This window comes from Hyperolius riggenbachi, chromosome 10 (assembly GCF_040937935.1).
Source record: "Hyperolius riggenbachi isolate aHypRig1 chromosome 10, aHypRig1.pri, whole genome shotgun sequence".
Taxonomy (NCBI): Eukaryota; Metazoa; Chordata; class Amphibia; order Anura; family Hyperoliidae; genus Hyperolius; species Hyperolius riggenbachi.
The window spans coordinates 52,060,306-52,085,248 of record NC_090655.1 but is presented as its reverse complement, the minus strand read 5'-3'; the positions used below and the strand labels follow the sequence as shown (position 1 = coordinate 52,085,248).

The 24,943-nt window shown below is 46.0% G+C and overlaps 1 protein-coding gene across 5 annotated transcripts in view; it reads left to right on the top strand.

Moving 5' to 3' along the window:
• Positions 1-24,943, top strand: part of EXOC6 (exocyst complex component 6) — a 386,110-nt gene that overhangs the window by 8,136 nt on the left and 353,031 nt on the right. For 2 of the 5 annotated variants that reach the window (XM_068258179.1, XM_068258177.1), the window contains exon 1: positions 8,474-8,653. The exons of 2 other annotated variants lie outside the window; for them this stretch is intronic. In XM_068258179.1, the coding sequence (XP_068114280.1) occupies positions 8,556-8,653 (98 nt within the window). In that variant the 5' untranslated portion in view covers positions 8,474-8,555. Of the gene's footprint in view, positions 1-7,396; positions 7,461-8,473; positions 8,654-24,943 lie in introns of those variants that run through there. One more of the 5 variants, XM_068258180.1, reaches the window with a different exon arrangement.

The window sequence follows — 24,943 nt, the reverse complement described above, 5'->3', positions numbered from 1 at the left end:
ACAACTATAAAACACTTTCCTAGCAGAAAATGGCTTCTGAGAGCAGGAAAGAGATAGACCGGGTCAATAGTTCATGGATTTTAGCTCTGGCATTCTTCAATGAATGTGTCATTGAGCAGAAACAATGAAACAGTAAAAGCTTAAAAAGGGAATATGAATATAAATTAAACCTGTGGGATAGCTAAAAAAAAAGTCATTTTTAGGAGAAGGAGGATAGGTACAATTGTTTAACTCATCAGTCTATTTTTACTTCAAGTGTCCTTTAAATCTCCCTGAAAGTATCTGATCACTAAGCTTTACTACACAACAGTAAAGCAAGAAGCTTTCTACTTGCATAAAATGCCAGCTCTACCAGTAGGGGGAGATGTAAACAAATATGAAATGTTAATTTGTATTTTTTTCCCCCATTCTTCTCATTTAAAAAGTAAAAATAAATAAATTATATATATATATATATATATATATATATATATATATATATATATATATATAAATAAAATTAATAATACACCCATGCACACATCGAAGAAGATACAGTTATTTTTTCAGTCTTGTTTTATTTATTAAGGTTAACGAGTTGCATTTATTCATAGATATTAGTTATTATGGTTGTACATTGTAAATGCATGCAATTTGACGTGATGCCATTTTTATACATTTGTGTGTGTGCTTTGCCTGCATTAGGCTAGCACTGCATTCTGCAACACTGGATTTGCTATAAACCAGCCTAGTGCCACAAGCAGAGGACAGTGGTTTCACAGTAGTTCTTTTATTTTTAAATCTATATGAATAACAAAGTCATTTTAAAAATCAAATATTTTACAGTTTCGCTGCTGTATGTTTTTATTGTTTTTTTCTTTTGATAAATGATCTTAATTCAACTGGTGCCTGAACCAGACCTGCATTTCGGGTAACCCGCGGGTACCTAACCAGATGCAGGCCTCTAGCCCTAGGCAGGGTAATGCCTTTGGCTCCTCCTTATGGTCCTAAGATGGGAGAGAAGGGTCAGAGAAAGTGGCCTTTAGGCCCCCTGACACCCAATGGGCCCCAGGCACCTGCCTAGGTTGCCGTGTGCATGATCCTGCTCTGATGGAATCCCGCAAGGATCAGGCATCAAGGGCTACTGTAGCGGAAGTGCAATCCCAGGAAATGGCAATGGAGCAATGAAATGGAACCCAAAGACTCTCCAATAGGTCTACACTCTGATGGTGTGCTTTAAACTGAAGTCACTAACTTAAAGGGAATCCGAGGTGAGAGGGATATGGAGGCTGCCATATTTATTTCCTTGTGAACAATGCCAGTTGCCTGGCAGCCCTGCTGATTATCTAGCATAAGTAGTGTCTGAGTCAAAACCCTGGAACAAGCATATGGCTAATCCAGTAAAAACCAAGTCAGCTGAGTCAGAGTACCTAATCTGCTGCATGCTTGTTCAGGGTCTGTGGTTGGGGACAGAAAGGGCACACGACTATGCCTCCATATTCTTTTCACTTCAGTTGCCCTTTAAGTGTACAGGGCCTTATCATGATTGCGTAGTAAGAAGTACATTTCCGAGCACTTGGAAATTATGTACTCATGCTAAAACTGTCTTGTATGTCAACTTAAACGCACTTAATGCTCTCTGAGATAAATAGTTAACTTTACAGGGTAATAAAATCGTTCCAGGCTAGTCCCTGTGACAAAGACATTATTCATTACCCGAGCGATTGGAATATAAGTGATATATGTAGCTGGGGATCAGTTTTCAATAAGTCAATAACAGGCTATTTGCCTCGTGGCAATTACTGCATCAGAGAGGGATCTGTCTGATGATCAAATCTGTTGCCTCGTTTTCCAATATATTGGCTCTTTAAAGTGAACCTGAACCCAGTAAAATTATTCAAAATAAACACATGATCTATCTGCAAATGAATATTACATACTTATCTTGCTGTCAGTTTCTCTCAGATGCTCACTATTTTCTTCTTACAATGATTCCGACAACATTTGACAGAATTGAAATATATAATTTGCTGTCATTCGTATCAGTTCCTGTCAGTTATAACTGAAAGGACAACTGATGAGCAAGGTAATGTCCATGTTTCCATATGGCTCAAGTGGGTGATATTACAATTTAACAGTGTGCTGACCAAGAAGCTGTTATGGGGTCTTTGCCATTTTTTAAATAGCGAATTCCATAGATTACAATGGACAAACTGGATGCAGGAGAGGAGAAAGAAATTGATGAGTAGACTACATGGGACGTAACTATGACATGTGTATGTTTATTTTGACTTTTATTTTTCAGTTCAGGTTCTCTTTTAGAAAGGTTTGGGGCATACCCCAGTTACAGTGGTGTGAAAAACTATTTGCCCCCTTCCTGATTTCTTATTCTTTTGCATGTTTGTCACACTTAGATGTTTCTGCTCATCAAAAACCGTTAACTATTAGTCAAAGATAACATAATTGAACACAAAATGCAGTTTTAAATGATGGTTTTTATTATTTAGTGAGAAAAAACCTCAAAAACCTACATGGCCCTGTGTGAAAAAGAAATTGCCCCCTGAACCTAATAACTGGTTGGGCCACCCTTAGCAGCAATAACTGCAATCAAGCGTTTGCGATAACTTGCAACGAGTCTTTTACAGCGCTCTGGGGGAATTTTGGCCCACTCATCTTTGCAGAATTGTTGTAATTCAGCTTTATTTGAAGGTTTTCTAGCATGAACCGCCTTTTTAAGGTCATGCCACAACATCTCAATAGGATTCAGGTCAGGACTTTGACTAGGCCACGCCAAAGTCTTCATTTTGTTTTTCTTCAGCCATTCAGAGGTGGATTTGCTGGTGTGTTTTGGGTCATTGTCCTGCTGCAGCACCCAAGATCGCTTCAGCTTGAGTTGACGAACAGATGGCTGGACATTCTCCTTCAGGATTTTTTGGTAGACAGTAAAATTCATGGTTCCATCTATCACAGCAAGCCTTCCAGGTCCTGAAGCAACAAAACAACCCCAGACCATCACACTACCACCACCATATTTTACTGTTGGTATGATGTTCGTTTGCTGAAATGCTGTGATACTTCTACGCCAGATGTAACAGGACACGCACCTTCCAAAAAGTTCAACTTTTTTCTCGTCGGTCCACAAGGTATTTTCCCAAAAGTCTTGGCAATCATTGAGATTTTTTTTTGCAAAATTGAGACGAGCCTTAATATTCTATTTGCTTAAAAGTGGTTTGCGCCTTGGATATCTGCCATGCAGGCCGTTTTTGCCCAGTCTCTTTCTTATGGTGGAGTCGTGAACACTGACCTTAATTGAGGCAAGTGAGGCCTGCAGTTCTTTAGATGTTGTCCTGGGGTCTTTTGTAGCCTCTCGGATGAGTTTTCTCTGCGCTCTTGGGGTAATTTTGATCGGCCGGCCACTCCTGGGAAGGTTCATCACTGTTCCATGTTTTTGCCATTTGTGGATAATGGCTCTCACTGTGGTTCGCTGGAGTCCCAAAGCTTTAGAAATGGCTTTATAACCTTTACCAGACTGATAGATCTCAATTACAGTACTTTTGTTCTCATTTGTTCCTGAATTTATTTGGATCTTGGCATGATGTCTAGCTTTTGAGGTGCTTTTGGTCTACTTCTCTGTGTCAGATAGCTCCTATTTAAGTGATTTCTTGATTGAAATAGGTGTGGCAGTGATCAGGCCTGGGGGTGACTACAGAAATTGAACTCAGGTGTGATAAACCACAGTTAGGTTATTTTTTTAACAAGGGGGGCAATCACTTTTTCACACAGGGTCATGTAGACTTGGAGTTTTTTTTCTCACTAAATAATAAAAACCTTCATTTAAAACTGCATTTTGTGTTCAATTATGTTATCTTTGATGTTAACGTTATCTTAATGTTATCTTTGACGTTAACGTTTGACGTTAACGTTTTTTGATGAGCAGAAACATTTAAAGTGACTCCGAGCTCATAAAAAAAATGAAAGTTGTACTCACCTGGGGCTTTCTCCAGCCCAGTGCTGGTCGGGAGGTCCCACGACGGCGTCCTGGCTCTTCTCCTTCTCCCCGCTCCGTAATGGCTGACAGGCCGCAGCCCGGGCGACACTCGCTCGAGTGTCGGGCTGCTCCTTCCGCGTATGACGCGGATTACGTCACACGCCATCACGGCGGCCGGCATGAAAGTACTGCGCATGCGCAGTACTTTCACGCCGGCCGCCGTGATGACGCGAGGCGGCCGGCGTGTGACGTCAGCCGCGTCATACGCAGAAGCTGCAGCCCGACACTCTGCCGAGTGTCGCCCGGGCTGCGGCCTGTCAGCCATTTCGGAGCGGGGAGAAGGAGAGGAGCCAGGACGCCGGCGTGGGACCTCCCGACCAGCACTGGGCTGGAGAAAGCCCCAGGTGAGTACAACTTTCTTTTTTTGGGTGAGCTCGGAGTCCCTTTAAGTGTGACAAACATGCAAAAGAATAAGAAATCAGGAAGGGGGCAAATAGTTTTTCACACCACTGTAGATGCAAGTAGAAGCAACCAACCCTAATTTTCACTGAAAGGGAACTGTTTATTATTTTTTTATTTTCTGAGTGTAGATTTCCATTTTCAGAGTACGGTATATTATTGCTGTGTCATGCTGGCCATACAGAAGCATGACATGCGTTTTAACTCCCAATATGGGCTTCTGGGGACCCACCATAACCTAATAATAATGTACTCACTATACTTTTTAAGGTATTATTTATTCAACAACTTTACAAAAAATGCAAACCGTATTAAAGTTTCAGAATAATCGACGTGCTGTGAGGATCCTCCGGGACTTTGCTGTTGCCAGTGTGCCTAAATATTATTTTAAAATACTATAATGGTAAAATATAAGTGATAAAACAAGCAATAATACTGTACTGTAAAAGAGATGTTGTTTAGAGGCTTAAAGCGGAACTGTAAACACTGTAAAAAAAAAAAACCGTTTCCACTTGTGCGGTGTGGAATCGCTGCTGATTCCCCGCTGACGAAATCGCATGCGGGTGTGATTCCGCATGCGTATTTTACCGCGATTTCGCATGCGATTTCGCTTAGGTTAGTATTTATGCGATTTTAACGATGTCACTGCCTGTGTGATTTAACATTAGTTTCTATGCGAAATCGCATGCGAAATTGCGGTAAAATACGCATGCCAAAACCGCATGCGATTTCCCTATTAAATACATTAGCGGCAATTCACATAGCGGTGTGCGAGTCTGAGGGCTCTTCCGTGCACATGCGGATTTGCGATAGTGAAAATGGGCCCTTTTAGAGTTTTACTTACCTGGGGCTTCTGCCAGCCTCCTGCAGCCGACCTGTGCCCTCGCAGTCCTGGACTGATTCTCAGTTCCCCCCGGGGCTCTCATTATTTCCCATAATGGAGGTTGACTTGTAAGTCGACCTCCATTACGCCCTGGCCATGCGTATCCTAGTACACGTTCCTGTAGCCAGGAACGAGAAAATCTCTACTGCACCTGCGCATTACGTGTCCGGCTACAGGAGCATGAACAAGGATGTGCGCAGCCAGGGCCGCGCAGCCGCAGTTCCCCCAAACTGCGCAAAGTGAAAGTGAGCTGCGGCGTGGGACCAGTGCATCGGTGAGTGGCTGCGTAGGGACAGGTCGGCTGCAGGGGGCTGGTAGAAGCCCTAGGTAAGTGAAACTCTTTTTTTTTTTTTTTTTTTTTTTTTTACAGTATTCACTGTTCAGCTTTAAGTGGTCGACTGTAGTCTAGCAGCACACACTGGGGTTCAATTTCAGTCAGTGGGTTTCCTCCCGCAAATCAAAAACTACTAGGTATAATGCTGCACGGTACAGCGGACCCGATCAGGTTCGGCTTTTTCTGCCAGAGTCCGAGGGGAAGCTTGTATAGCAGCTGTGCAGGAACGAGGCTCAGTAAATATTGCCGGGCGCTGAAGCCCCAACTGTGCCTGTGCCGCCAAGCTTGTCGGCGGATTCTCGGGGGCTGACCGCACTGGATCCCCAAGTCTGAAGAGGATGGGGGAAGCTTCATTAGGACCCAGACGCTTCCCCCTCCCAGAGGCGAGTATCCCATAGGGGCACTTTTTTTCCTTAGAGATTCTCTATAATTCCTCCCCTTTCCATATAGCAGAGTGTGGCAGTGAAGGTGTCATACATTACCTGGTTTTAGCAGAGCTACATGTCCTTTTCACTCCTTTCTTCAGCCGTGCTGTACATTGTCTCCTTGGGGCTCCCCTCCCTGCACGTCACATGATATGCAGGGACAGGAGCCGCGAGGAGGTAGGTAGACTGTATGGCGCTGGTGAAGAGAGTAGTAAAGATGTTTAGCTCTACTAAGAACAGGTAATGTACTGCTTCACACGGGTATCTGAACCAGCAGCATGGCATCTCACTGAAATGCTTTTCTGCTAGTGAGCGGAAAAGAATTTGACAAACTTTGGTGGAGCTTTACATTGTCCAGCAAATGCGCAGCGGTGTAGCAATAGGGGGTGCAGAGGTTGCGACCGCATCAGGGCCCTTGGGCAAGAGGGGCCCCAAGAAGGCCCTCCTCAACCACAGTATTAGCTCTCTATTGGTCCTAAGCTGGCAGTATTCACTTCTACAGATGCTTTAAATAGTAGCAATCATTAACAAACTGTTCCCCATCCACTACTTGCATCTCTGACACTGTTATTGTCCTTGGCAGGTTTTGGTGTGCTGTATCAATTGTTATGTATAGAGTACTTGAGGGGGCCCATTGTAAAACTTGCACTGGGGCCCATAGCTCCTTAGCTTTGCCACGGCAAATGGGTCACATTTGACCTCCGCAGATGGACACGGAAGCGATCTTAGAAGCTACATGTAGATTCCAGGATAAATGCGATGACGGAATTAAGCGCATGCGTTTACACAAACGATAATACTGATGACTGACCGCTCTAGAGCGCCGCGGCCATCGCTTCACTGTGGTTCTGCGCCTGTGTGAACTGCCCCACTTCTGCACTCTGCATCTCCTCACAGAAGCGGCCCTCTTGGACCCCAGACCCTTCCTGCAATCTCGTTGCTATTGTTATGCCTCTTGATAGGGATTGATCAGCTGGGCATATCAGCCAATGATCAACATGTGTATAGACTGCTTGATTAGATTGCTTCCTGTAATAATAATCATATATGACCAAATAAACTTAAGTGAACCTCAGGACTAAAAATCTACTCAGCAGAACTAAAAAGGCTTGGTGTTTCTTTAACAGTTTCAGAGCATCAGAACTTTGTTTTTCTGACCAAAGCATCATTTTTAGCTGCATTTTTATTTCATTTATTTTACTTTTTTCCCCTGATGCTGTGCAGAGCATGATGGGATTTCCTATGTTGTTATTCACGTTGCCTAGCAACTGGGAGAGGTGCTCAGGACACAGGATAGTTGGAACTGTGTCTCATGCTCCCTGTCACCTCCTTTCAACCAAAAAGATGGCTGCCGTCATGAAATCAAACATTTGCCTGTTCTTTTAAAACAGGGTGGGTAAGAGATTATATCACCTATCTATTTTAATTAACATAACTAATGTAACTTAATGACAGTATGTTTGCTTAGGCTGGAGTTAGCCATACATCTAGCGATTATGAGCAAAATCAACCGAGAGACAAATCTTTTTGATTCAATCTGATTAGAGATGGATCTGTCGGCTGCCCATAAACCACAGGCTGATTTCTGATCGGTTTCATGCTGAAATCGATGAGGAATTGGCCTTGTGACGCTGCCTCACCGGCCCAACGCAGTCCCCCTAATGTCAAATGTGAACCCCCCCCGATGCACTATACTTTACCTGTATGCATACATGGCATGTCTGTGTATACGTGGGTGTGTCTATGATGTCACACGTGCCCACATGGATTCCGCACCAAGCCTGGTGCCAGCGCGGATACGGACAGGTATAGTGCATTGTTGGGAGGCACATTTAACATTAGGGGGGACAGTGCCAGGTGTTATGTCACGTTCGTTGCTCGCCGATATTGCCGCCTACACGATCGACCACGGTGACCCAATAGCTTTCAGGTTGCCCGATCGATACATGTGACCATTTTTGGTTCCAAGAACGCTCTTTCGTGGCACCGATTTTCATCCAATTAGATAATTATCGGATGGTTGATTGGCCGCCAAGTCGACCGATGTATAACCACCTTAAAGGTGCCCACTAATAATACTATTTTGAGTGTACAATCTTATTAAATCAATGTAGTTGAATGGTAAACTGAGTGAACACAGTTTAGGTAGTCTCTCATAAGATTGTACTGTAGAATAATAATTGTATCATCATTACAGGATAACACGTGGGTGAAGCTGCACATAGTGACAGGAGTAGGAATGCGGCGGCAGGAGTGAGAGTAGCTGAGTCTAGCTGCTGTCTGTCCCCCATGGGTGACACTGGTGGTGATGATAGCTGCTGTTACCTGTCTCCGCCGCCCGGCCCCTCTCTCCATTGGGAGAGCAGCAGATGGAGCGTCTCTGCGCGCCCTCTAGCGTTTGCTGGGTGCATCGCTCTACCTTCCCACAGCAGCAGCAGTGAGCGCAGCCTGTCACCGGCGGCCGCCCGGCCACCTAATCCTAGCAAGATGGCGGAGGCCGTGAGCCTGGAGACCGTCACCGAGCACGAGCGGATCCTGCAGGAGATAGAGAGCACGGACACGGCCTGTGTGGGGCCCACCCTGCGGTGAGATGCCGGGCGGGCAGGTGGATGAGGAGGAGGGGTGGGGGGTTCCCTTTTGTCTCTTTCTCCCTCCCCCTTCCCACCCCGGCCTGATGGGGTCCTGCTGACAGGTCCCTCCATTGTGCATCCCTATAGGGTTCCTGCTCTTCCTATTATTATTATTGTGTACTATTGTTGTGCTGTAGGCCAGAGCTTGACAGCTATGTGGAAACTGGAGCATGCTGGGACGTGTAGTCCTCTTTCACATGGACCTATTTGCATTGTGACTAGATTTATAGAGATTCTAAGCCTGGACTTCATTAGAATTGTTGTATTATTATTTAATATTCACGTAGCACTGACCTTTTCACAATACTTTACAAAGTACATGGAGCCATTCTCATCAATAACCGTCCCTCAGAGCTCACAATCTAATGTCCGTACCATAGGCATAGTCTAATTTAGGTGTTCACTTGAGGCAATTGCTAACGATCATTTGTAAAGAGTTAGGATGTGTGTATAGCTTTATGTTTATTTTAGCGTAGGCCAGTTAACCTACCAGTGTGTTTTTAGGAAGTATGAGGAAGTCAGGGTATATTTAGGAAACTCGCACTCATGGGGAGAACGTACAGAACAATCAAACCATTCATACTCAATCAAACCATCGCATAGCAAGAGTACTTTTCACTCAGCCGCCAAGCCCTCTGCTTGAATATTATTTTATTTGGTATATTTTTGTCCTGCTAATTTTTATTTTACTTGTGTATAGTTGTGATACATGTTTTGCGGGGTCTAGTCGGTTCAAACACCATTGAATTTGCACTCAGGTCTTCTAAGTTGCATTTAGGGCCCTTTTCCACAAGCGGCTGAACTGCGTGCTTGGTGAGCAGCTACCAAGCAGCAGCAAGCGGTTTTGAGAGTTCGACAGTCTTTAGGCCTCTTTTCCACGGGCAGTTGAACTGTGTGCTCAGCAGTTGCCAGGCAGCAGCAAGCAGTTGTGAGAGTTTGAGGCATTTTACTGCCTATCAACTGTCCGTGGAAAAGAGGCCCAAGGCCTCTTTTCCACGAGCAGTTGATAGGCAGTGAAAAGCCTCAAACTCTCACAACTGCTTGCTGCCTGGTAACTGCTCACTGCTGCTTGTTAACTGCTTGCTGAGCACATAGCTCAACTGCCTGTAGAAAGGACCCTTTTCCACAGGCCGGCTGAACTGCGGGCTCAACGAGCTGTTACCAGGCAGCAGCAAACAGTTGGGAGAGTTCAACAGTCTTTTCACTTCCTATCAACTGCTTGTGGATATGAGGCCTGAGGCCTCTTTTCCACAGACTGTTAATAGGCAGTGAAATGACTCTCAAACTCTCACAACTGCTCACTGCTGATTATTGCTACCTGGTATCTGCTTGTTGCTACCTGGTATCTGCTTGTTGCTACCTGGTATCTCCTCACTGCTACCTGGTAACTGCTTGCTGAGCACACAGCTCAACAGTCCGTGCAAAATAGGCAGTGAAATGACTCTCAAACTCTCACTGCTGATTATTGCTACCTGGTATCTGCTTGTTGCTACCTGGTATCTGCTTGTTGCTACCTGGTATCTGCTTGTTGCTACCTGGTAACTGCTTGCTGAGCACGCAGCTCAACAGTCCGTGCAAAAGAGGCCTTAAGGTGGCCACTAGCGATCCAATTTCTAGCGAAAAATCGTTCAAGCGATCAGATAATTCTGATTGGGAGAAAAATCATTCACTACACCATCAAGGAACCAATCTTTGCTTCCTATCCATCACAACAAACAAGAAAATCAAAATTTTGGTTTGACGAAAATCCAATCGGACTACTATTTTTATGATCGTTCATAATCGATTGTTCCTATCAATGGAGGTAATTTACAACCAATTCAATCAAAATTTCTGATCGCTCTAATGATTTTTTGATAGAAATTGGACCGTTAATGGCCACCTTTAGGGAACCCAGTGGGAAACCTCATAGACCAACGGCCACTTCCGGCTAGCAGCAGTTTGGTTGCGTCCACTAATTTGTAAGAATTAGGGGGCTCAGCAGGAAACTCTAATCCTAAAATTGTACACTAGGACCCTCGCTTGCGGCCTTTAGTAAACATATCCGTTTGGTGGCGTGGATAGTGTTCACGGCTGGGTCTCCTATTTCTTACAGATCAGTAGATGTGATATAGTTGCCAAAAGCAGGAAGCGGCCATGGACCCCCTCAGCTGTAATAGCGCCGTGAGATGGATATGGGAGCTGCCATGTTCATTAGCTTTTAAAGGATACCCGAAGTGACATGTGACATGATGGGCTCGATTCACAAAGCGGTGCTAACAGTTAGCACCCTGGTGAAAAGCCCTTTATCACGCCTAAACTCAGTTTAGGCATGATAAGTTTAGGTGTGATAAGTTTAGGTGTGATAAGTTTAGGCGTGATAAGTTTAAGCACCAACTGGGTTAGCACCGCAATGCACAGCTGATCAAAAGTTTTGTGCTAGCAAAGTCTGGTGCACTTCGCATAGAGTTTAATGGCGCTGCTTTGCATGCGGGACTTTGCACGCTATCTACACTTATCTAAACTTAGCATGCCTAAACTTATCACACCTAAACTTATCACGCCTAAACTGGCTTTTCACCAGCGTGGTGCAATGGTTATCACGCCTAAAGTCTCTAACTGGGTTAGCACCGCTTTGTGAATCGAGCCCGATGAGATAGACATGTGTATGTACAGTGCCTAGCACACAAATAACTATGCTGTGTTCCTTTTTTTTTTCTCTGCCTGAAAGAGTTAAATATCAGGTATGTACGTGGCTGACTCAGTCCTGACTCAGACAGGAAGTGACTACAGTTGGTGGTTTCATAAACTGAGGAGTCGGGAGTCAGAGTCAGATGATTTGTGTACCAAATCCACAGCCCTGGTAAGTATAAGACTAAGGAATTGGAGTCGAGGAGTCGTAGCTAATTTGGGTACCTGGAATCGGAGTTGGAGGCGGTGGTTTCATAAACTCTGAGGAGTCAAAGTTGGAGTTGGATGATTTTTGTACCCACTCCATAGCCCTGAATCCAGTCAAACATCTGATCAGCATGCTTGTTCAGGGTCTGTGGCTAAAAGTATTAGAGGTGATGAATCAGCAGGTCAACCGTGCGATTTGCATTATTTTAAAAAATAAATCAATATGACAGCCTCCATATCTCTCTCAGGGGTAATTTAAGCTGTGTTGGGATGTAGGAGGATGTGCGACCACTTGGAGGAAACCCACACAAACCGGAAGGGGGTTGTACATACAAACTCAATGTCAATGGCGATATTTGTATGATTATTCTACAAGTTGTATAATTTTACAATCGGACTGTATTGTGTGTGGCCATCCTATTGTCCCTGATCAAGTCACTTATAGGCGCTTATATTATGGCTTATGTACACTGGCATTCATCTATGGCAGGGGTGTCAAACTCAAAAATGAAGTGCGCCAAAATTGAACACAGGGGCCAAGGGGTGGGCCAACCTCAATGTCTAGTGGCCACCTCCCTCCCTTATAAAGATCCCTGGTGTCTAATGACCCTCCTCCCTTCCTATACAGTTCCCTGGTGTCTAGTGGTCCCTGTCCATCCCCATATACAGTTTCCTGGTGTCTAGTGGTCTGCCCTCCCCTATACAGTTTCCTGGGGTTTAGTAGTCCTCCCTCCTCTTTATAGTTCCCTGGTGTCTAGTGGCCCCCTTTCTCCCATATAGAGCTCCCTAATGTCTAGTGGCTCCCTCCCTCCCCTATACAGCTCCTGGTGTCTAGTGGTTCCCCTCCAAACCCTAAATTGTTCCCTGATGTCTAGTGGTCCCCCCTCACACCCCTTAACAGTTTCTTGATGTCTAGTGTTTTACCCTCCCCCATATGGCTTCTCTGCTGTAGAGTGGGCCAAACATAATGCAATGTGGGGAAACCACTTGAGGGACAAATTTGATAGCTTTGACAGCCAAATTTGGCCTGCGGGCCTGAGTTTGACTTGCATGATCTACGGTATGCCTGTATGAAGGATTTAAAATGGGGTTGGGTTTTCATTGTGTGTGATCTGCATTGTCATTGTGTGTGATTGATTGCTTTGTATTGAGTCTATTTGATACTGGTATGTGTTATTATGCTGCATTTGAAGCATCGTTGTCGGTGGAATCTCCATGCAAATGCAACTCAAGAAGATATCCATTGAAAATATTACCCTAGTCTACTTTAGGGGACACAGCTGGAAACCTCATAGGGAAATTCAGCAAACTTGATTGGGTGGACGGCACCCTCTCCGACTGTAGTAAACTACACCCACACTATTTGGCCAATCACAATGCTATGCGCTGTAAGAGGGTACTGATTGGAGAACTGTTCCCTGTGAGGTTTCCTGCTGGGTCCCTTACAAACGTAGTCTAGCTGCAAAAAGTCTAACTCAATGAAAAGTTGTTTGCTTGTACAGCAAAGCTGTGACTTAAAAAATAAAATAAAAAGTTAGATACTTAAAGTGAACCTTAAAGAGAACCCAAGACGGCATGAAAAAAGTAAAAAAAAAAAAAGTACTACCTGCTCCATGCGGCCTCCCAGATCAATCTGCGCCGCTCCATGCTGCTCTCTGTGGCCACTGTTCATTCTCCGCATCCAGGGTAACGTCCGATCACTGGTGGAGGAAATCCAAGATGCCCACGACCCGGAAGTACTTCCTGGGTCACGGCTTCGCGCTGATTGGAGGAAGCTGGCGGAGGCTGGGGAGAAAGGTGATGGAGGCGTGGAGTGAGCTGATGGAGCCTGGGGAAGCAAAGTGAATGATGGCTGGAAGGGCAAAAGGAGGCTAACGACAATCAGATTGTTGCTAGCTTTGAGGGGGGACAGCAGAGCCCAGGGAGGACTGACAGCGGTACCAGAAGGACAGAGAGGCCATTGGGCAGAGAACACGCCTCTGTGTCCTATAATTTATATACAATCCGCCTCGGGTACTCTTTAACTGAAAAAAAAAATAGCGTTTCTTTTACCTGTGGCTTTGACCAGCCCCCGCAGCCATCCTGTGCCGTGGCGTGCCGAACCGGTCCTCCGCTTCCCTGCTGAGGCTTACTTTAGTTTCTGCCAACTGATCAGTGGGCGGTCCACTGCACCTGCACGGTATTCTTGGACGAGTTCATGTCAGGGAATACGTCCTGTGCAGGCTCAGTAAGAGGTTCAGTGCGGGAACGGAGGATTGGTTCAGCACGCCACGGGCACAGGACGGCTGTGGGGGGCTGGTCACAGCTCCAGGTAAGTGAAACTCTTGTATTTCATTTCAGTTAAGGTTCACTTTACGTACAGTAGATTCTTTCACACAGGCGATGATTGCCTGAGTCCAGGTATATGTTCTTACCGCTTCCTTGAGAAGTCAAGCAACTGCCATTAGATATAAAGCTCTAAACTCCCTCGCGTGCGCAGCACAAATCACTTGCGAATCGTACAGGATGCCAGTCTTCTTCACTTGTGTAGCTCCCAGTGGCTTTGCAGCATCCTGCATGCATGGCTCTGCTGTGTCATGTGACGCGATGCAGGTCAGGTGACACGCCAGGGGAAGGTTTCTTGCTGGAAGCCATGCACCACTTAGTTTTGATTTCAATCCCATAATGCATCTGCCCTGCTCAGTGTGGACATGCAAATTTACATACCCGGAAACCTAGGCAAAAATCCAAAACTGTTTTTTTTTTTAATCTTTCTAACTAGATTGTATTTTATGCATTTTTTGCATTCTGCTAACTTCTGAATTGTGGATTTAGTTACTATATGTCCCCCAAAGATGCAGTGCACCTGTTTTGAGTTTAAACCAACCTTCATGGCAGTAACGTATTCCCTACATGAAGTTGAATATAGCTTCTGTTTTTAAAGCACACTTGAAGTTAGAAAGATATTGAACGTCTCATATTGATTTCCTTTTAAACGATGCACATTGCCTGGCTGCCCTGCTGATCCTCTGCACCTTCTGTAAATCCAATAAACTTCATTTCACTTCTCAAATATCACTGTGTGTGTCTCCTATATGATATATTTAACTGACGTTTTTTTATCATAACAACCAACGATTTATACAGCAAAATCATGACGATTAACAAGGTTGCCCAAACTTTCGCATCCCACTGTATCTGACTTTTATTTTTCAGTGTTCTTCCCAGGCTCTTTTAGCCGGGTGCTCCACCCCAATCAATTTCCCACCTGGCTACTTTTGCATGGCACCCGGCTGGAAAAAAAATCCTGGGGAGAGCAGAAGTTTTTGTAAGGTTACAGCAGGTATCTTTTAAAGAGACACACTGAAGCGAGACTAAATCTCGCTTCAGCTCTCATATATGCTAAAACGCCGCTATCCCGCGGCTTAACGGGGGTCCCTTCACCCCCAACCCACCCCCTGCAAACCTTGGTCGTCATTTTGGTCGCAGAATTTTCCTTCCTGGAGGCAGGGCTAACGGGTGCAGCCCTGTCTCCCAGCGCGTCTATCAGACGCGCATTGCCGCCTCTCCCCCGCCCCTCTCAGTGAAGGAAGACTGAGAGGGGCGGGGGAGAGGCGGAGATACGCGTCTGACAGACGCGCATGGGGCAGGGCTGCGGTGGTTAGCCCAGCCCCAATGCGGAAGCGCTCCCCCGCATTACGGAGGGGATTTGGGGGGACAGGGACCCCCGTTAAGCCGCGGGATAGCGGCGTTTTAGCAGGGGCACACATGCCCCTGCTAGCTATGAGGTCTGAAGCGAGATCTATTCTCGCTTCAGACTCTCTTTAAGAGACACTCGTACTAGCGCTTACCCGTCATTCTCGTTACTGGCAGAATATCGGATAAGAAAGTCTATCGGCGTTCATTCTGGCATTTGTGTGCAGTTTTCAGTCAGTGTTGTGTGTCTATCAACAGCTTTGAATAAGATGTAAGGATCCGCACCATCTAAAATCAGCAATTTTATTAAGACTTCTTAAAATCCATAGCAGGTATTGGTAAGTGTGTGCCGGGTCACCATGATGCACGGCGTTTCTGAGTATAGCTCTTTCTTCAGATGGTACAAGCAACACACTCTAACATCTACTCGATTAAACCTCCTATATAAAGCAAACTGGAGGACCTGATGGAAAACTGCTAAGGCTTCAACATTTGCATATATGCATATTCATAAATCCTCGTTGTGCAATGCTATCTCCACATGTCATGAATAATACATATATATATAAATATAGATATAACATACAACATCAAAGTGCTCACAAGAGGGGATGAGTGAGCCATGATCATGCGTTAGCACTCAGACCTTTATCTCTAATGTAAACATCAGAGCGTCCCGTCTTTCACTGTGCAACTCTCAATAGCGTGGTGTCAGCCAATCGGCATAAAGCCGACACCACACGCTCATCTCAGACACTCCGCCTCCTTGCCGCCAACCAATCCAATGCGTACCTACAACGTCCGCTTGTGGACTTAGAAGGACGCGTATAGCGGTCCCACCCCCGGAACTCCGCTAGCCAATAAAAATCAGAGCGAAGACGTCCGCTCCAAAACTAAAAGTGTTGCCATAGAAACGGAGCAACCACAACGGAGCGACCAATCGCCACATGAGCGACAACGTCCGCTCAAGAGGACGTTGTCGTTGTCGCTCATGTGGTGATTGGTCGCTCCGTTGTGGTTGCTCCGTTTCTATGGCAACACTTTTAGTTTTGGAGCGGACGTCTTCGCTCTGATTTTTATTGGCTAGCGGAGTTCCGGGGGTGGGACCGCTATACGCGTCCTTCTAAGTCCACAAGCGGACGTTGTAGGTACGCATTGGATTGGTTGGCGGCAAGGAGGCGGAGTGTCTGAGATGAGCGTGTGGTGTCGGCTTTATGCCGATTGGCTGACACCACGCTATTGAGAGTTGCACAGTGAAAGACGGGACGCTCTGATGTTTACATTAGAGATAAAGGTCTGAGTGCCAGGGGCGGCGCCAGGGAGGTGCAAGGGGGTGCTCGAGCACCCCCTAGAATCGTCCAAGCACCCCCAAAGCACCCCCTGGAGTGAACTGACTTCAGGCGTCTAAAAGACGCCAAGTCAGTTCACAGCGGCAGCCCAAAGCAGCAGAGCAGGGCTACGGTAAGATGGCCGCCCGGAGCCCTGTTCTGCAGACTTCGAGTCTGCAGTGCATGGCTTCGGGTGGCCATTTTCCCGTAGCCCTGCTCTCTGCATGCAGGCAGGAAGTCTCGTCGTGACGTCGGGAAGGAAGAGGATTGTGGGCGCGCGGGCGCTGCGCGCCACAATGAGGTCGGGACTCGGGACAGGAGGTCGGGAAAGAAGGTCTTCTGGCTGTAGGTGAGTAAATGGGTTTTTCGTTTCTTTTTCAGGTGATGCTGATTGTGCATATTGGGGTCATATCTGCTACGGATTGTGCATATTGGGGTCATATCTGCTACGGATTGTGCATATTGGGGTCATATCTGCTACGGATTGTGCATATTGGGGTCATATCTGCTACGGATTGTGCATATTGGGGTCATATCTGCTACGGATTGTGCATATTGGGGTCATATCTGCTACGGATTGTGCATATTGGGGTCATTTCTGCTACCGATTGTGCATATTGGGGTCATTTCTGCTACCGATTGTGCATATTGGGGCCATATCTGATAACGATTGTGCATATTGGGGTCATATCTGATAACGATTGTGCATATTGGGGCCATATCTGATAACGATTGTGCATATTGGGGCCATATCTGATAACGATTGTGCATATTGGGGTCATATCTGCTACGGATTGTGCATATTGGGACCATATCTGCTACCGATTGTGCATATTGGGACCATATCTGCTACCGATTGTGCATATTGGGGCCATATCTGCTACCGATTGTGCATATTGGGGCCATATCTGCTACCGATTGTGCATATTGGGGCCATATCTGCTACCGATTGTGCATATTGGGGCCATATCTGCTACCGATTGTGCATATTGGGGCCATATCTGCTACCGATTGTGCATATTGGGACCATATCTGCTACCGATTGTGCATATTGGGGCCATATCTGCTACCGATTGTGCATATTGGGGCCATATCTGCTACCGATTGTGCATATTGGGGTCATATCTGCTACCGATTGTGCATATTGGGGTCATATCTGCTACCGATTGTGCATATTGGAGCCATATCTGATAACGATTGTGCATATTGGGGTCATTGGACGTTTTTTGTTAAAATCTGCTCACATTACGTGTATTTTCTTGAGAAAACCTGCACAATTATGTGAATTTTCTGGCAAAAGGGTCACCAAAACTTGGGCCCTCTGTCTTTGCGTTGCACTTTTAAAGGGAACCCGAGGTGAGAATAATATTGAGGCTGCCATATTTATCTCCCTTTAAGCAATACCAGTTGCCTGGCTGCCGTGCTGGTCCTCTGCCTCTTATTCTTTCAACCATAGACCCTGAACAAGCATGCAGCAGGTCAGGGGTTTCTGACAATATTGTCAGAACTGACAAGATTAGCTGCATGGCTTGTTTCTGGTGTAATTCAGTTCACTACTACAGCCAAATAGATCAGCAGGGCTGCCAGGCAACTAGTATTGTTTAAAAGGAAATAAATATGGCAGCCACCATATCACTCTCACCCTGGGTTCACTTTAAAGAGAACCCGAGGTGGGAATTACTTTTACTATTGGGGCACAGAGGCTGGTTGTGCGCACTAAGACCAGCCTCTGTTGCCCCATCGTGTGTCTCCATGTCCCCCCTGCTCGCCGCTATACACCCCGCATTGCTGGCGACACGCAGCGTGTCGCCAGCTCAATGTTTACCTTGCGCTGTCAGTCAGCGCTGCTCCCCTGCCTCCTCCGCATCGGCGCACCCGCCCGTGTCCCTTCCCTCCGGCTGATAGGAGGGAAGTGACGCGGCGGGTGGCGCCGATGCGGAGGAGGCGGGGGAGTGGCGCTGACTGACAGCGCAAGGTAAACATTGAGCTGGCGACACAGCCAGCAATGCGGGGGGTATAGCGGCGAGCAGGGGGGACATGGAGGCACACGATGGGGCAACAGAGGCTGGTCTTAGTGCGCACAACCAGCCTCTGTGCCCCAATAGTAAAAGTAATTCCCACCTCGGGTTCTCTTTAAATTAAAGTTAGCCCCGCCCTCATCCGGTCATGACCACGCCCATTTTTTCGCCGCGGCGCAGGTTGTAGCCACACCCATTTTTTGACGCGCCACGCTTCGCGCGCCGCAGGTCGTCAGCTCCCCCGGAAATTGGTCCAGCACCTGCATAGCACCCCCTAAAAAAATTTCCTGGAGCCGCCACTGCTGAGTGCTAACGCATGATCATGGCTCACTCATCCCCTCTTGTGAGCACTTTGATGTTGTATGTTATATCTATATTTATATATATATGTATTATTCATGACATGTGGAGATAGCATTGCACAACGAGGATTTATGAATATGCATATATGCAAATGTTGAAGCCTTAGCAGTTTTCCATCAGGTCCTCCAGTTTGCTTTATATAGGAGGTTTAATTGAGTAGATGTTAGAGTGTGTTGCTTGTACCATCTGAAGAAAGAGCTATACTCAGAAACGCCGTGCGTCATGGTGACCCGGCACACACTTACCAATACCTGCTATGGATTTTAAGAAGTCTTAATAAAATTGCTGATTTTAGTTGGTGCGGATCCTTACATCTTATTTGATACTATACCCTGTGCACTCCAGGGTTGATCGCTGCACGTCGAGTTCCAGTGGTGCTGTCACAATTTGGGCTTATCAACAGCTTTGAAACATTTCATGGGCAAAGTGGTCAGAGATAGCTTAAAGGGACTCCAAGCACCTTTCATAGGTATGCCTTTAAGACTCTGATCAGTACTGCAAAGTACTTAAAGATGCATACCTTTCTGGAGCGTGTGCTCCCCTCTTTCATTTGATGCCTGAATCGCCGTTCTACACCAAATAGTTTTCGTTCGATTTTTTTTAATTTCAAAATCCCGGCTGCCATCTTGGCTATGTTATAACTTCTGGGTCACCCCTGTCTTCTCTGTTAAAAAAGTGCATCACTGAATGAAGCAGGAAGAGGAAGTGACACGCATGGCCATTGCAAGAGGCTCCTCCCAGAGGGGTCATAGCACAATTTTGTTGGAAGTCGTCTGGCTTAAAGGCATACCCATGAGAGGTGCTCGGAGTCCCTTTAAGATGTAATGGGACCTTACATAAGGTAGTAGATTTGGGGCCCACTTGGTGTCCTTTTGTTGAGCTGAAGTGGAGAGGGGTCAAAGAAGGCGGCAAGTGGGCCCTTTGACACCCACTAGGCCCAAGACACCTGCCTATGTTGCCTGGTGGATAATCTGGCTCTGAACATGGTGTTTCTCCTTCTGACAACCATGCAAAACTGACATCGCAGTCGAAACACGTGGTAATGTCATAACATGTGTTAGGTTGACAAATCTTTTACATGGCTATGCGTGTGAATGTTTCCTTCTCAATAAGAATGTTATGTAAAAGTACCCAAGAGGAATGTCTGTTATAATGTTATTACTTTATGCCGTCAGAGTGTTGATTTGATGTTCTTTGGCTAATTTGTATGCTAGTAAATGACAGAGAACTGAACTCTGAGCTCGATACAAATATAGTTGGGTTTACCCCACTCGCTTCCCAGTAGTTACAGTGTCCTTTTACACTAGGACACATGCACATGTTGTACGCATGTATTTTTTTTTTTCTTTTTGTGATAGCGGCCTTTTTCTTTGCCAGTCTGTAAAGACAGAAGAGTTTGTATTGTGGCTGAAATGCCTCGAATTCTCCTTGTATTGCCAGTGACACGGTTCATGGCCCATTGCTTTCTAGCTAGCAGCGGTCATATGACCTTATTGTGTGGCCGGGAAGTTTTTTGTGTGTAAGACGTTATAAAGGGCAAATTTTATCCACAGGCTGTTCAAGCTGTACTTAATTCTTAAAGAGGAACTTTAACCCAGGACTGAACTTCATCCCTATCAGTAGTGGGTACCCCCTTTCCCATGAGAAATCTTTTCCATTTCTCGAATCGATGATCAGGGGGGGCCTGTATGGCTGATATTGTGGTGAAACCCCTCCCACAGTGTGATGTCATGACCATGGTCCTGACAGCTTGCTGTGTGTGAAACTCGTTGCATTGTGGGAAATAAGGGCTTTTTTCCAAATGCCAAGCAAGCAGCATCTCCCTCTGTGCATAGAACTCTCAGTGACAAACATTCCGTACAGATCACCTGACAGGACTAAAGATGTCACCACCAGTGATACATTTTAGAATGTAAATCAGGGACAGGAAAGATTTTACAATGGGAAAACACTGACTAAATAATCTATAAATTAATTTTGTAGAGAATAAGGGCCTGTTTCCACTAGAGCGAATCTGCATGCAGATTCGCATAGCCAATAAGGCCTGGTGCACACCAAAAACCGCTAGCAGATCCGCAAAATGCTAGCAGATTTTAAAACGCTTTTTCTCATTTTTCTGTAGCGTTTCAGCTAGCATTTTGCGGTTTTGGGAAGCGTTTTTGGTGTAGTAGATTTCATATATTGTTACAGTAAAGCTGTTACTGAACAGCTTCTGTAACAAAAACACCGGCAAAACCGCTCTAAAGTGCCGTTTTTCAGAGCGGTTTGCGTTTCCGCTCTGGTGTGCACCAGCCCATTGAAATACATTACCCAAGCGGATCCGCAGCCGCAAGCGGATCGCAAACCGCTGCCGAAGCGCTCTGGTGTGCACTAGGCCTAATAGTCAATGGGCTTGTTTCCACTTGTCCAGAAATCTTTGCGGTGGACTGTGCAGAAAAAATCTGCACAGCAGAGCCATCAGAACTAGCACACTGCAAGGCTAGTCTCTTGTTTCACAAATCTGTATTTACTTCATTGTGTGTGAGAGAGTGACAGGGGGCCTGATTCACAAAGCGGTGCAAAGTGTGAAAAGCCCCTTATCACGCCTAAACTCAGTTTAGGCGTGATAAAATGAAACTCGCGCTAAATTTCCGCGCGCAAAACGTTGCACGGTGCAGTGCGCGCGATGCGCCCATTAAACCCTATGGGCGCTGCGCGCGGAATTACGCGATTGCGCGCGTAAAACTTTGTGCGCGGGACTTTGCGCGCGATAAAGAGCACAAATCGGTGCTAACTCAGCGGTGCAAAGCTTATCACGCCTAAAGTCTTTTAGGCGTGATAACTGAGTTATCACCGCTTTGTGAATCAGGCCCTGGGTCTCTTTAGTGACCATTGTAGGAGAGCAGTGAGTACTTCTGACCTTCAGCTGGTGTCTCCCTCCTATCCCACCATATCTGGTCTGTTGAGGTTCACCCAAAACATATAATTATCGCGTAAGGCTAAATCGGGCAGCTGCCAACAGAACTCATATTCCACAGTTTTACGGCAAGGCTTAGGTCACATTCCTGGAGTCCATTCAAATAAAGAGTGCTGTGATTTTACATGGCCAAGTGTTTTTATTAACAGCACACCTTTCACAGTGGTGGTTTGTGAGATTATGGAGAGCACAAGCGATCCATCCATTGGTACCGGATTTTATAGAGAGTATCTGCTGTTACATGACACTTAAGTTTGGAACCTTCATCTGGGTCACATCTGAGTACAGTGAGTTTAGCTGGAAACGTATTGGATATTCTTACTACAGTAGAATCTCTTTACAGTGAACTTCAAGGGACCTGGCCAAGTAGTTTACTGACATGTTTTCCCGGAAATTAAGACATCCCATTAATGTAAGCCCTAGCAGGAATTTCGAGCATGCTCAAAATATAAGCACTACCCCAAAAGTAAGCCCTAGTGGCAGTAAGGTGAAAAAGTATGGCAACTTGTGTTATTACTGGAGCCGATGGTCTCGCGGGCGGGACCATGGCTCCATTATTGGGCCAATCACTGCACTCGCTACTAGTCAATGAGTGCAGTGATTCGCCCAATAATGGAGCTATTGGGCGCAATCCCTGCACACAGAGGAAGAGGCGGCACAGTGGGGAAGGCAGAAGGACACACAGCAAAATGAACTTGTGTGCTCATAAAAATGTAAGACATCCCCTGAAAATAAGCCCTAGCACATCTTTTGGAGAAAAAATTAATATAAGACCATGTCATTGTTTTTTTTTCAGGGAAACCTGGGTATATCAGACGTTTACTATATCAAAATTGGTCATACATTGCATATTTATACAGGCACATGATCTGGACTTGGCGATGGAGTTTACTTTATCCAGAGGTTTACTATATCAGAGTTGACTATAAAGTACATCTTGCTCAGCCTGGATTGGTTAGAAAAACCAGGGCTGTGGAGTCGGAGTTGGAGTCGAGGAGTCGGGGCAATTTTGGGCACCCGGAGTTGGAGCCGTGGTTTCATAAACTGAGGAGTCGGAGTCGCATGATTTTTGTACAAAATCCACAGCCCTGTTAAGTATTAGACTAAGGAGTCGGAGTCGAGGAGTCAGAGTCTGAGCAATTTTGGGTACCTGGAGTCGGAGTCATGGTTTCAGAAACTGAGGAGTCGGAGTTGGAGTCGGAAGATTTTTGGACCGACTCCACAGCCCTGAGAAAAACTCTAATTTAGGCCCAGTTTACATGGGCATCCTGTGGTGTTTTGCTCTAATACTTTTCTACAATTGTGCAGAAAAGCTTTTGGCATTGTTTTTGACCCCCGCAGGGGCAGCCCCCTAGTGATCCAGAAGCTACATGTACTGTAGCTTTGAGGATCACCTCAGATGATGGAAAAAAATAAGGATTGGAACTCAGCGGTTGCACAAAGAATGGTTCCGACACTCACCATTCATTTGAATAGACAGCACTTAAAGGGACACTGAAGTCTCTAAAAAATCATCTTTTTATAATAAAATCCTGTGTAATATGACAGCCCTACCTAAACCGCTGCATCCCCACCGCTCTAATCTAACTAAATCCCCCCAAACTCCCCGGGGGGCAATCCAGGAAGCGCTTCCGTGAGAGGCAGAGCTATGAGCTGCAGCTCTGCCTCTCAGCGCGTCCATCAGCCCGGATCGCCGCCTCTCCTCCGCCCCTCTGTCTTCCTTCACTGAGAGGGGCGGGGGAGAGGCGGAGATCCGCCACTGACAGACACGTGTGAGGCAGGGCTGCAGCTCATACCCCTGCCTCACACTGAAGCTAATGCTGGTAGCAAAATCCACGACCAAGAAAGTCGTGGATTTTGAGGGGGAGAGGGAGGGGGGATGTGGCAAACGTCGCAGGATCACCCGTGTAAACCAGGCCTAAGGCTCCTTTCTTGGTTTTTCTTCCCTGTAATGCATATTTTGTGGACATTGCACGAAAATTATTTTTGCATTATTATTATTTTTTGTATTGTTTGACAGGTTTTAAATACTGTGTTCCTATGTGAATGTGTCCAAACTCCTCCCCCTACCCATCATTACCCTTGAGAGGTAGTCAAGGAGGAGCTCAGAGGGGAAACCACCAGACCGTCTTTCCCAGATACTTTATTCATATAGCTGACCCTTCCCACAGGTGTGAGCAGAGGTAGGATGTGGCCTTAGTTAGGCCTCAGAGAAGGGACACCAAGAGCCAAATATAGTGTAGTATGTACTGGTAGTTGAAATGAAGTATTATAGAGTAATAAGCTATACTCACAAAGCAAGTTTACCTCAAAGGCAACCACTGTATAGACAGGTGGGGAGATTAGACCTGACCCCACTCAGGATTAAGAAGTCACTCTCCGTAGATGAAGAAAAAAAGGGGGTAACACCCCTCCACCAGGGGTGGATTTGATATAGCGTAGTATGGATACAGAGGCGCCAAAAGGATAGAAATATCTAAAAGGTTTAAAACATGAGGCGGCAGTGGTGGATTACCTCCTCCAAGCAGACACAAAAATTGCCAATGTGTTGGTCAAATACAACAAGTTTATTTACATACTCCGGGGGACAATGCAGCGCGTTTTGCAGGTTTGATCCCACTTCATCAGGCAGTAACAACAGAGCAATAGCATATGTGGACAGTAGAAGAGCCAGGCACCTCTATCTGTTTTAGTTAGGCCTTGTTCACATTGCGAGGAGAACGCCAGCGCATACCACTAAGGCTGCATCTGAAATGACCACCAGCTCAGTGTGTAGCACCTATATAGACTTTCTACACACTTCGCATTCAATTCAGATGCAAATCATATGCAAATCTGCTACTACTTATCATGCAAACAGGAAACTCGTTCACATTGCACACGTTGCCGTCTGTACTTCGGCAACGCGTGTGGGAGGCAGACTTGCACGACATCAGAAGTGCATAGACTGCAAAGTCTGATGTTCTCATTACATGCATTGCGGACCAGTGCGGTCCGAGAACGCAGGCTACACGCGTTTTTTAGCAAT